At 35.2% G+C, this 13062-nt stretch overlaps 1 protein-coding gene across 1 annotated transcript; it reads right to left on the bottom strand.

Moving 5' to 3' along the window:
- Window positions 1-5168: 5168 nt before the first annotated feature.
- LOC110890722 lies at window positions 5169-9406 on the bottom strand. Its single transcript, XM_022138349.1, has 10 exons — window positions 9328-9406; window positions 9033-9209; window positions 8838-8940; window positions 8645-8727; window positions 8470-8553; window positions 8096-8386; window positions 6892-7821; window positions 6033-6816; window positions 5594-5900; window positions 5169-5495 (listed from the first exon to the last, which is right to left on the bottom strand). The coding sequence occupies exons 1-10, from the start codon at window positions 9404-9406 to the stop codon at window positions 5169-5171; spliced, it is 3165 nt and encodes a 1054-aa protein (XP_021994041.1).
- Between the last annotated feature and the right edge of the window lie 3656 nt (window positions 9407-13062).

Below are 13062 nucleotides of genomic sequence, written 5' to 3'. Positions count from 1 at the left end.
GACCCGGATTCGGAGGAGGATGCACCTCCAAGGGTCCCAAGCCGGATTGGACATCCGGTTCATTGTTGGAACAACCTGCGGAATGGAGAAAGGATCTATTCCATGAGCAAATGAACAAGCTAAAACAGAGAGGTGAAGCGTTTATTTGTGAAAAGGAGATTCGGCATGTTGATTTCGGACCATTCGGGATCACGGACAAGTTTAATGCATTGGGTTGGGGGCGGCTATGAAATGCTATGATGGTGAGGTGAAGAAGATGTACGACACGCAGATTCAAGAGTGGGTGGCATCACTTAAATGTCCCCCATTCAAGTCCCCAAGCAAGATGCGGTTAGTAGGATGGTGTAATGGGGTGAAAGTAGAAATGTCGTATGATTCTTTGCGCAAGATAGCAAGGTTTGATGATGGGCCAGCCAACGAATACATTTATCCAAGCCTCAAAGATCTTTACCATGAGCCCGCTAAGCATCCACAATGGCAAAATATGCTTGACTACCTCTTCCTTCCGGGCACAACACATGGGAAGTTATTTAGAAGAAATTTGAGGATGGAAGCGAAGTTGTTGTTGACATTTTGCATGTATAATGTTGTTCCAAGGAGGGGTGACAAGATGGAGGTGCGTTTCCAAGAAGTGCCAATCTTATACATGATGATGCATGGGTCACCTAAGGTTCCTTTCCGGTTCTTAGTATTGAACAACATTTGGTTAAGCAAGAATAGTGGGGAGAAGAAGATTATACCTCATTGCCGGTTGATTACGGCATTGCTTAAGAAATATGGGGCAATTAAAGGAGATGAAAAAGGTTCTTACAAGAGGTTCAGACCGTTCGACCTTAAGAATCTTGGTTCAGATTGGGTTTACACGGAATCGGAGAGGTATCATAGGTTGAAAACAGATGGGAGACGTTGGAGGGCGTTAAAAGTGGATGCAAGACCGTTACGACCAGGTGAGGCCGATGAGCCTGAGTCAACAGATGATGAAGTAAGTGGAGATGATGATTACCGTGAAGACACATTCATGGTAGATGCTCAAGTAGGAGGTGCCGGTCAAGCGGGGGTTCAAGGAGCTGGCGTACAATCTGGTTATGTGGGTAGTGCATTTGATTATGCACAACAGGCTTATGACCCGTACTGGGCCCATTCGGGGGATATGGGTCAAATCATTCAACAAAGGCGGCCACCCACTTTTGGTGATTGGAGTGAACCAAACCAGATGCTCTTTGATCAACAAACATTCATGGGTGCTAGTGTGGAAAGGGCTATCAAAAGAAGTTACGATAGAAATGAGCAATGGAACCGTGCTCATAGATATGCCCGTGAAGAAGAAACAAACAACCGTTACTTGGATGATCGTCAAAGACGTATGCATGACCAATGGCATGCGGGGCAGCCAGTTGTAGGAGATCCACCCATTGTGGACTACACCACATTGCCACCATATGATGGTAGAGTGTCATGCCCCACCCCGCCTTTGCACCATTCTCAGTGGGTGGACCCGCATGCTATGAGTTATCAACAAGCAAATCCAAGCAGTGATCAAGGAAGCAGTAGTAGCGGTGGAGCATTTGGCTTTGGAGAGTGGACGGATATGATGACATCCATTTTTGGGCCTCCACAGCCGAAGTACTACTAGCCAGGTCGTATTTTGCTCTTTTGTACATTTTTGTATATATGTCTATGTGTTTATCTTTATGTTGCGGTTGGGAGGTCGGGTGGTGTTTGTGTTAATATGTTGTTGGGTTGTGAGAGTTGGTGGTGTCTTTTATAAAAAAAAAAATATGGGTTTGAGAATATAAGCAATTGGGGATGTTCTTGGTTAAAGTGATCTCTCCCTCAAAACCATACATTGGGACAATGTATCCCAAGTGTGGGGATGGGGGAAATTTTTGAGAAATTCAAAAATTTTTGCAAATCCAAGCGAAAAGTGTAAAAATTTGAAAACTTGATATTGTACCATTTAACACACCGACACCCGTTCTTAGCTTTTTCTTGGTGAGAATTGAACCACATATGAGAGTTAATTCTTTGCTTGAGTGGCGGTGTGTGTAGTGTGTAAATAGAACTTGCGTGTGAATACTTGTTAAATCCTAGAGTTGGCATGCTTTTGAAGATGATAGGGGACTTTTAGGTAGCCTCGTCTAGATGTGTGAGAGTGCGGGATTGGTGGGTTGGACCTCATACTTTACATATATGAGCTTGGTATTGTGAGGGGTGGGGGTTTGGTCTTTAGAAAGCTATGTTTGATCCTTAAGCCATTCGATTGAAGCCCAAAGCCTACTTCCCATATAAACTATACCCTATTGAGATGACCCGGTTAGGAATTTAGTTTGTGATTGTGATATCTTTGTTTATATGAGTCTTATGTGAAAAAAAAAACAGAGAAAAATATGAGAAAAATACAAAAAGAAGTCATTAGTTGCAAGAGTAGTTTAGAAGTTTATGATGTTTTGTACATAGTCGTTTGTTTTGGAAATAAAACCGGGTCAAATCAAATTAGCTCTTATATATATGTTCCACCATTTTCCTACCTTTGCACCTAGCCCCAGTACAACCCGTAAGTTCCTTTGATTCAAAAGCATGTTAGATATTGGTTAGGAGGAAACTTGATTTTCATACAAGCTTATTGTCGCACACACACACATATGCGCATTGAGTGGTTTAGCATAACTTGCTAATTTTTCTTGTCGCCGAGAGTTTTTGTGAGGGGTGTGTTTTGTGGTATGATAAAAAGTTAGTAAAAGGACGGCACTTTAGTTTGGTTCGCACGATTGGTCGCTTATGGTTAAAAATAGTTTTTGAAGTGGTTGCTTGGGACAAGCAACGGGTAAGTGTGGGGATGTGACGGGTGGTCCGTAGGACAACCCTTAAAAGGCTTAATAAAACGCACATTCTACACTTTATTCGGTTAATTGCTTGAATTAGATAACCACTTTGTGTTAGGTTATGCAGGTGTTAAAGTGACCAAGAGGTGGATTTTAGGGGGCATAAAGGAATGCTAGAAGTTATTGGAGTCAAAAAGTGAAAGAAGCGAGGTTTGGATAAAGAACAAGGAAGAAAGTAAAGCTCAGGGCCGTAAGCTACGGTTCCTGGCCGTAGCTTACGGCCTCCCTCTCATGCAAAAAGTGCCTGCCGTAAGACAGGGACACATGGCCGTAAAAGAGTAATGATCATCGTAAGCTACGGCGGCTGGCCGTACCTTACGGTGCTGTGTTGACTGTTTCTGTTCGCTGACCGCCGTAAGCTACGGTAAGCGGCGTAGCTTACGGCGACGATTGATCCAAATTTGTAACTTCCGCATTAATTGCTGTTTTGAAGATGTTTTATGGTTCCTCCTCATGGGTCTTCGGTTACACCTGATTGGAACACGATTTGGAAGCATAAATTAGAGACTTGAAGGTTTTGGAACATCATCTTTTGAACTATCTTTCACTAAAATCATCTAGCTTCCATTAGTTCTTGTTGGTGAAACTTGTGAACACTATTTCTTTTCCATTTCTTGCATTATGTTAGCTAAAGCCATGAGTGGCTAGATACTTGGATGATTATCTTGTGTTGAAGGTTTGTGGTAGACTTTTGTGTTCTTATTTCATATTTCTAGAATAACAATTTCCTCCTATTAATTGTTATGGTGCATGACTGATTGTTAGTAACGTGTTAATTCTTATATTGAACTAATTAGAAACCATACGTTCTTGGTGCCGTTGGCAATCGAGATATCATGGGTATAGTTAGGCTTGGGTAAGGGTTGATTGATCATCGGGTGATAACCTCACGTTCTCGGAATCTGAGTACTTAGTCCCCTTTCATCACTGCAATTGGTTATGCATGAACTATGTCTATGTAGTTCTTTCTAGTTGAATGTTAACACAAAGGTTGAAACAAACCGGATACTCAAGATAGTCGTTTATCTCTAAATTGTTTACAACCTCGATTTTTCATTTTGCAAATTAACTAGTAATTGTAGTTTTAAAAGAAACCAATCCAACCAACTCTTGAATTTTATTTTCTTGCAATTAGTTTAATTTAGTTAACTTGAGAAGCATTTCAAATAGCACATTTTCCACAAACTCCCTGTGTTCGATACCCACTTGCCACTATCTATTTAGTAGTAATTGGATTAAATTTGATTGTGACCACGACATCACGTCAGTCCCTGTGATAATTTTTGCTTCAATCACAACTTGTCCGAGCTTCGTGACTTGCAAACGTGTACCGTTGCACAATCCATTTGCCTGATCAATGTTTCTGAGTAACATCACTGGAGCACCAAGTTTCAGTACTAATTTATGGTTAGGTAAACCAGATAAACAAAGATTGTTTAACACATCAGGAGGAAACAATGCCATATTAAGCTTTGATTCTTCCTCAGATTGGCATAAACTATCTGAACTAAAATAAACCTTTTATTCATCAGGCAGACTCTCTAACAACTCTTTATTTATTGAATCCACTACTTCATTAGTTGGAGAAAGAATCGCTCTTTGTTGGAAATACGTTAAATCCCACTAAAACTTATTCATGTCCGGATATGTAAATGAAATGAGAGAAGAAACAGGATTGACTTGGTCATGAATAAGTAAATCATCTGGTATTTCAATATCTATCTCACCATCATTTTCTTCACCAAGCTGACCATCACCAAGCTTTAAAATCCATTCTGCAAATTCCTTTATTTCCTTCAAATCTGCTTCCTGATAACCAACTCTTAATCTCATATTATCAGTTAGCTTTAGTACTTGACAGTATCGCCGTATATAAGAAGAATTCAAAGAAGCATTGACTATCATTGTTCTGGTACCTTTAGGGATGACCGGAAGAATTTGTCTAAAATCACCACCAAATAGAATGACCTTTCCCCCAGAAGGCTTGGATTCCATGTCCGGTTGACTGGAATGTGATATGTCTCTCATTGTTCTATCAAGAGCCTCAAAACAATGCTTATGAGTCATAGGTGCTTCATCCCAAATAATCAAAGTTGCTCTTTTAATTTAATCACCTAACTCAGTATTAGGCTCTATCAAACATATTGAATTCTCATTAATGTTGATTGGAATTACAAACCTTGAATAAGCAGTTCTACCACCATCCAGCAAAAGTGAAACATTTCCACTGGATGCAACATTCAATACAACTTCACCTTTCGATCGTAATGCAGCTGAGAATGTCTTCTAAAGAAACGTCTTTCCAGTTCCACCATAACCATACACAAAAAACACACCTCCATCACCTTTTTCAATCACTTCCATAACAATTTTATATATCCTTTCCTGTTCGGCAGTTAAACACTTTACATAACCATCATGTTCCCTTTGAAGAGCTAATCTGTCATACGAGAGTTCTTTCATTATCAATCGATTGTTCGACGATGAAACATAATTATTCGGAACACTTGGCATATCATAAAAATTTCTCACTGTACTTCCATTGATAAGTAGCAACTTTTCAATTTTTAGATAGACATATATTTTCAAGTTCTTCTTGTTGAAGATCCAAATCTAAAACAAATGTTGAAAAAAGTATTAGTTTTTTTCCCAATAACAGAGCTATTGCATAATTTTAATGTAGTTGTATATAACTTTAATAAAATAATCACATTACCTGCAATATCGGTTATCTTTCGTTGCTGATACAGAATGTCTTCACATAACAGGGACTTCGTTTCTGACCCAAAAACACCAGGACGAGATATCGAATTTGACAGCAACAACATTACAAAAAAAGTCCTCAAGAAATCTCCGGTTGACCATGTGCTAGCTTCTTTGACAGCATTAACATATTCCTTATCATCATCCAACAGTCCCCGTGCAAAACATGCATCTTTAAATGTTTCAAAAACCTGTCCATCAACTGTTTTTATATCTTCAAAATAGGTTGGTCCCTTAATATGATTCAATAAAATCCTTAGGTAATAACAATTACCAAGTGATGGTGGGACATAATGTATCCTCCCAATTGATCCATACGGATGCTTTCTTCGATTCCATTTGCGATTTTTAGGTTTCCATACATAATATCCCGGAAACTAAACATACCTCAATGTCCTGGAAAATTCATCGACTTTGTTACAATTCATCCACTCTGTGAACATTGTCATTTTCACAGTTGGATTAGTAACAATATCACACAAATTATCATGATCGTTATACACAATACTATGACCATCTTCACAATGAAACGGTAATACTTCAACAACTGGATATCTATAATGTATATCATACATGAATATTCTCCAAGCAGAGATATATCTACAATTAAGGTATGCTTTTATCTCATCTACAACTACATTTTGTTCCGTATCATTGTTGGTGCCATTGGCTTGAAAAACAGAAGCCGTGACTCTATCAGGCCCCTTATTAATATATTTAAACAAATATTTGATAGAACCTGACTGGTTGCACCATTCAATGTTAACATGGCACTGATACTTTCTGAGCAGGAGAGCATTGTAAGGAACTACAAATCTATTATCAAATGCCACACCATTCTTTATTACTGTATTACTTGTTTGACGACGACGATAGACGGGATATCCTTCAGAATCAACACAAGTCTCATCTACATATTTTTTGGGAAATTTTTTAGAACATTTTTGCTGAACCATACATGGACAAAGTGGGTTGTCTGTACCAGATGGTCCATGAATCATAAATTGCTTGACAAGCTCATATAATTCAGGATCTCTTTCTTTATCTGGTATCTCAGCACTAATAACACGATCAATATCAGATGCAGATGGAAATTTGCTTTCAGCACTCAAGAACAAACATATGTGAGCATGTGGGAGTCCACGTAGCTGAAATTCCATTATATACATAACTGAAATTTTTCAACAGTGAGCTGTTAGATAAATATAATTAGATGTTCAAAGTAAAAAATATAACTAAAGGGTACCTGCTTGTATATCACCAAAGAATTTATCTTTCTTGAAATCTTTTATAAGATGATCCAATTTACACTTGAATAATCTAGAGATAATATCTGGCCTGTCTTCAGCATTAAGAGCTTTATCGTGTGAATACCTGTAAATCTCAGGCCAGTTTGGATTACAAATCACCGTTATGAATAAATCGGGATATCCAACAGACTTGCAAATTGCCATAGCATCTAAGTACTTTTGCATCATATATCTAGAACCACCAGTAAATGATGAAGGTAAAAGTATAGGTTTACCACAACTTGAGGCATTATTCTCTCCACTTTCAATAGTAGCATTCAAGTTCTTAAGACTTTGCGTTCTAAGTTTAGGTTGTTGTGACCTTATATAATTCAATCTGGCAGATTCTATCATCATGTATCCATCAACCAAAAACTGCTGAAATAGCTTTTTCGCATTAAGTAACAATGAAAACTGATTCTGTCTATCTTGAATTTTGTAAGAAAATAATTCTCTAATTGTAAGGTTGGTTCTAAGTACCTCATTATCAACCGCAATCCCTTTATGTTTAATACCAACTCTATAACCATCTTCTACATATGGGAAAATAAGTGGATATTGCAAAGCAAGGTAAGAGGGATGAAGCTCACTAATTCTTTGAAGAACACCAGACTTCTTTCTAACAACAATATCCCGTTTATCAAATGCTCCATCAAAATCACTAGTTATTAACGCAGAAATTTCTGATGCTGTTGGCAAATTATGAACTCTTCCATCCTTATCTCTTGTTCCAATAAGCTTCAAGCTTACATCTTGCCACTCATTTTCTTGAAAACAATCTCTTACCATTCTGAAGGACTGGACAAGAGGATTGCAAGAATCCAACATATCTTTAAGACCTTTGATGGTTGTACTATCAAGCTGGTTGTTTCTTGTAGTTTTGGATTCTATATGAGAATTGTCAGAAATATAAAATGTTAAAATTTATATTCATTTCAAATGATATTGAATGTAAATATATTGAGAAGCAAAATATATATTTATAAATGCCACAATTATCATAAAGAAATTACCTTACTGCTTTTTGACGATTTACCACTTTGTTTTGTGAATCATATATGTAAAGCTGTGAGAATTTGGGTTCTTCCCCATCGTCCGGAGGTAGACTACCCATTCGATGATAATTCTGACCTTGTAGTCTAAATACCTAAGGACCTTTACCTCTCTGATAACTTTTGTCAACCTTCCCACCAAGAGATGTGAAGGAAAACATCATGTTATATGCTCGAATATTATTCATGAAATTGTGACACTGTGAGGTATGACTTTTATATAAATGACGTAGTAATGGAGGAGGTGTAAGCAGTGGTGGTAGCTCAACATCTCCATTTGAATAACAAAGAGAATAGGATGTTCTCTTACGTTTTTTATTTCCCCTAAGCATTTCATCATCCCATAACATTGCATCACATTTAGAACACACAAAGATGGCATCTCCATGATCAATATAATCTACAGACTTAGCAAATTTATAAGTCAACATAAGTTATCTACATATTGAAAACTTTATAGGAATTTACATTCATATCTTATACCTTTAGAAATTCTATCAATCTTCTTAACCACAGAATCTGCTAACATCTCATCACTCATTGCTAATTCAATTTTAGATATTCCACCTATATTAAAGCTTGTAAAATAAGACATATATAACAATTCATAAAACCTAAGATTAAACAAATATTTTGTTTCCAAAAATTTAAAACATACAATTTGTAATATCTGATAATGGAGTCCTCTCAACAAAATAGGATGTTTGCTTAGTACTTCCAAAAGGAGTGTGATGTACATTCCTTGATAAGATTTTTCTTGATAAATCTTATAAAACAAAAGTATATACAATAAATGAACAAAACTACAATTCATAATTAAATTAGAAAAAAAATATCTGCAGTAAGTTTACCTTTTTTCTTTTGTAGATGAGTGGCACACATTACTACTAATATCTGAGGTAGCATAAGTAGGAAGGTGATACACATTCCTTCTTTCGACATTGGTATTTGAAGCTTATAAAATAGAACATATGTAAGGATTTCAAAAACATAACATATACATACATATTTCTTTTAAATTTTGTTTGCAAAACTATAACACATACCACTTGAAGTGTTTGAAAATGGAATCCTTTCAACAGAATCAGATGTTGATGCAGGATGACAACCTCTGTTGTTTCTCTTTTGTTGAAGAACATACATCATTTTTTCTCTTTCTTCAACACAACTTTGAGGTTGACTTGCTTGAAGGAGCACTTCATACTTACTTGAAATTGTGTTATCTGCATCCATAATTTAAAATACTTGAATGAAGAAGATTGTTGACCACTCGAGAAAAGAACTTTGAAAGTATTGTGAAAATTATTTGAAATCACCAAAAAATATCTGCAGTAAGTATACCTTTTACTTTTGTAGATGAGTGAAACAAATTACTACTAATATTTGGAGTAGCATAAGCAGGAAGATGATACACATTCATTCTTTCAACATTGGTGGTTGAAACTTGTAAAATAGAACATATGTAAGGATTCCAAAAACATAACATATACATACATATGTCTTCTAAATTTTGTTTGCAAAAGTATAACACATACCACTTGAAGTATTTGAAAATGGAATCCTTTCAACAGAATCGGATGTTGATGTAGGATGACAACCTCTGTTGTTTCTCTTTTGTTGAAAAACATACTTCCTTTTTTCTCTTTCTTCAACACAGCTTTAACGTTGACTTGCTTGAAGGAGCACTTCATACTTACTTGAAATTGTGTTATCTGTATCCATAATTTAAAATACCTGAATGAAGAAGATTGTTGACCACTAAAGGAAAGAACTTTGAACGTATTGTGAAATTTTTTTGAAATTACCAAAAAAAATATCTACAGTAAGTATACCTTTTATGTCTGTAGATGAGTGAAACAAATTATTACTAATATTTGGAGTAGCATAAGCAGGAAAATGATACACATTCCTTCTTTCAACATTGGTTGTTGAAACTTGTAAAATACGAAACATGTGTAAGGATTCCCAAAACATAACACATAAATATATATTTCTTGAAAAATTTTGTTTGCAAACCTATAAGGCATACCACTTGGAGTGTTTAATAATGGAATCCTTTTAACAGAATCGGATGTTGATGTACGATGAAAACCACTGTTGTTTCGCTTTTGTTGCAGAACACGCTTCCTTTTTCTCCTTGCTTCAGCACAAACTTGACTTTGACTTGGTTGAAGGAACAATTCATACTTACTTGAAATTCTATAATCTGTATCCATAATTTCAAATATCTGAATGAAGAAGATTGTTGAGCACTCAAGAAAAAGACTTTCAAAGTATTTTGAAAATCGTTTGAATTATTTGAAAATGGTTTGAATTATTTGAAAATGACAGCTGTATTATTAGGGGGTAAAATGTAACTTCCTTATCTCAATGGCGGTAAAATGTAATTTACTATTCCAATGGCAGTTACCTTTTTACATAGATGCAGATAGAAACATACTTTATCTTTTTAACGACTCTCCACATCCCTTTACAAAATTGTTTGTCTGATCTCATAAAAAGTTCTTCAAGTTTTAATCACCGATGTCCATTTCAATATTCAATCACTCCACTTGAATACTTCTTACTTTTGACATCATCAACAACTTCGATCAAGGTATAATAACATTTATTAAAATTTGTATACACATTAGTTTCATATGCACATGATTAACAACTGTTATGAAGACTGTTCTCATGTATTGCATGTTTTAGATGATGTATCAATTTAATTTTACAAGCTTTTTTATTTTTTATAATGTTTCCGATTTGAAGTTTTCTTTGATATGGTGCTACATTTGGTTTCTTGAAAGCAATCGATAAGGTATATTTTGTTGTTTTTCTTACTTGATATTAAATAATATGATTAAATGACAAATCTTTTATTTACGGACTTGCAGAAAAAAATTATTTCCTTGCTACTCGATTCTATAGTTTTTAGAGGAATCTTAATTTATTGATGTACTCTAGATAAATCGATAAATATTAAATGCGTTATCTGAATGACATAGATATGTGAAACATTGTTGGTTCATATTTGTTAACAGTCTTTATAAATAATGAAGTATCTGATAAAATACATTGTCTCATTTTTTCTTTGATTTTTAACCAGAAACATCATATCTTGGAAGATGTCTTTTTATAAATATTTAGACTCTCTTAATTCCAAAATCTTGGTAAGATTATTACATTAAAACCATTTTCTACAGTTTTATTGTTAACAATTTATTCACATATAACACTTGCCAATACTTAAATACTTGAACTCAACAGATAATACCACAAAACTTTGCAAACAATCATTTACTCAAAGAAATTCCTGGTAACGTTGGCGTTATAGAGTGTGTAAACGGTATGAGATGGGATTACCGATTTTCAAAACACAATGGAAGTTTTGCTCTAAAAGAAGGATGGTCCTCGGTTGTCTTTGACCTTTCATTGAAAGAAGGATGTCTGTTGGTATTTAAAAAAACTGCACCATATACATATCTGCTGACACCTTTTGAAAAAGTTCATCATTATCCAACAAAACTCCCAATGATTTCTATGTTCACATCAATATCGGTTGAGATGAACTTTGGATGTATAGATTCATTCTCCCATAGTGTTACTGATGTTTGTAAGGACATGTTGGTAAGTTTTGGTATTTTAATCCAATACTTAAATGTTACTACAATAATTAGTGATATAGTTGTTAATTTTACTGTACCCTTGTTGATTTCATAATTTTATATCTTTTGGTCCAGCTAATACCCAAGGAGTTAGTTAACGTCAATTTTGGAGTTGGTAAACTTAAAGAGACATTTAAGATCTATGTGAATCAATGGGACTCTTTTGATGTAGTACTTCAACGTGATCCTCTTCGAAATTGTTACTTTATAACCGATGGATGGGAAAAGGTTGTATACTACATGGGTATGCAAACAGGAATTGTACTTGTTTTAAGATACGTAGCGGATTATATCTTTCTACTTACTGCCTTTGATTTGAATGGATTTGAGATTGTTGCACCCAAAGCCAATAACAGTCCGAAAGACGATACTTCCTCACCCAATTTAGAAGTTGCTCTAATTACCAAGGATTTGGATCACCAGTCGGATGTTGAAGAATCCAATGACACAAATTCTGATAGTGATTATGTTGTATCGGATGAATCATCGGATGATGTCGACGACACAGATTTTGATGCCGTTGTCTCAGATTATGAAGTTGATCCTGATGTATACCCCTTACAATTCGTATGGTACTGTAGCAAACATTTTGTAAGTTTATTCTCTTAATATATTATGCTTCATTCTTTGGATGTTAAATGTTTGTTACAATTAAGATGTTTTTTTTGTTACTTTCCTTAAATACATTATTTATTTCTTATTAGTTATTGGTATTTTATATTTATTTTTAAGCGTCTGAATGTAAAAGTAGCCTCTTTATCAAGGATTCATAGAACATTGAAGATGACAGTTGAAAATCTAAATGGAGTTGACACTGTAATCGACTTTCGACGGGAGAAGCATGGCAAGGGATTTAGATACGCAGCTTGTCAATGGACTACGAAGTTCACGAAGCCCAATGGTATCTACAGAAATATGAGATGCAAATTTGTCTACTCTGAAGAAAAAGCCAAGCTAATCTTAAAGAAAGTCTACAGATAGTTGTGGTTGTTGGTATTGTTTCATTTGAGATAAAATATTGGATGGTGATGTATCAAACTTCTATATTTTGAAAACTTACGATTTACGACTATTTAAATTATAATCATGTATGCTTATCTTGTTATTTATATTAACTTAAAACCTTTGTTGTACATTCTCCATATATTTTAATTGGCTCTTCATGATACATTACAACTTGAATTATACTCTGTAAATTTATGGGCAGTCATCGGCACTTAAAAGGCTTCAACAAATTTATGGGCAGTCATCGACACTTAAAAGGCTTCAACAAATTTATGGGTGATCATTGTCATAACTTCACTTGAATTAACCTCTAATTACAAATAACAGTCTTTTAACATCTACAAAAGGGATGCACTCAACATCTATTTAGATAAAGTCTGCCAAACCAAAAGCTCTATGAAACAGAAAATCTGTTTAAGCA

The sequence above is a fragment of the Helianthus annuus genome, chromosome 2, assembly GCF_002127325.2.
Source record: "Helianthus annuus cultivar XRQ/B chromosome 2, HanXRQr2.0-SUNRISE, whole genome shotgun sequence".
NCBI lineage: Eukaryota > Viridiplantae > Streptophyta > Magnoliopsida > Asterales > Asteraceae > Helianthus > Helianthus annuus.
The sequence above is the reverse complement of the archived record's forward strand: the minus strand, read 5'-3'. Positions and strand labels throughout refer to the sequence as shown.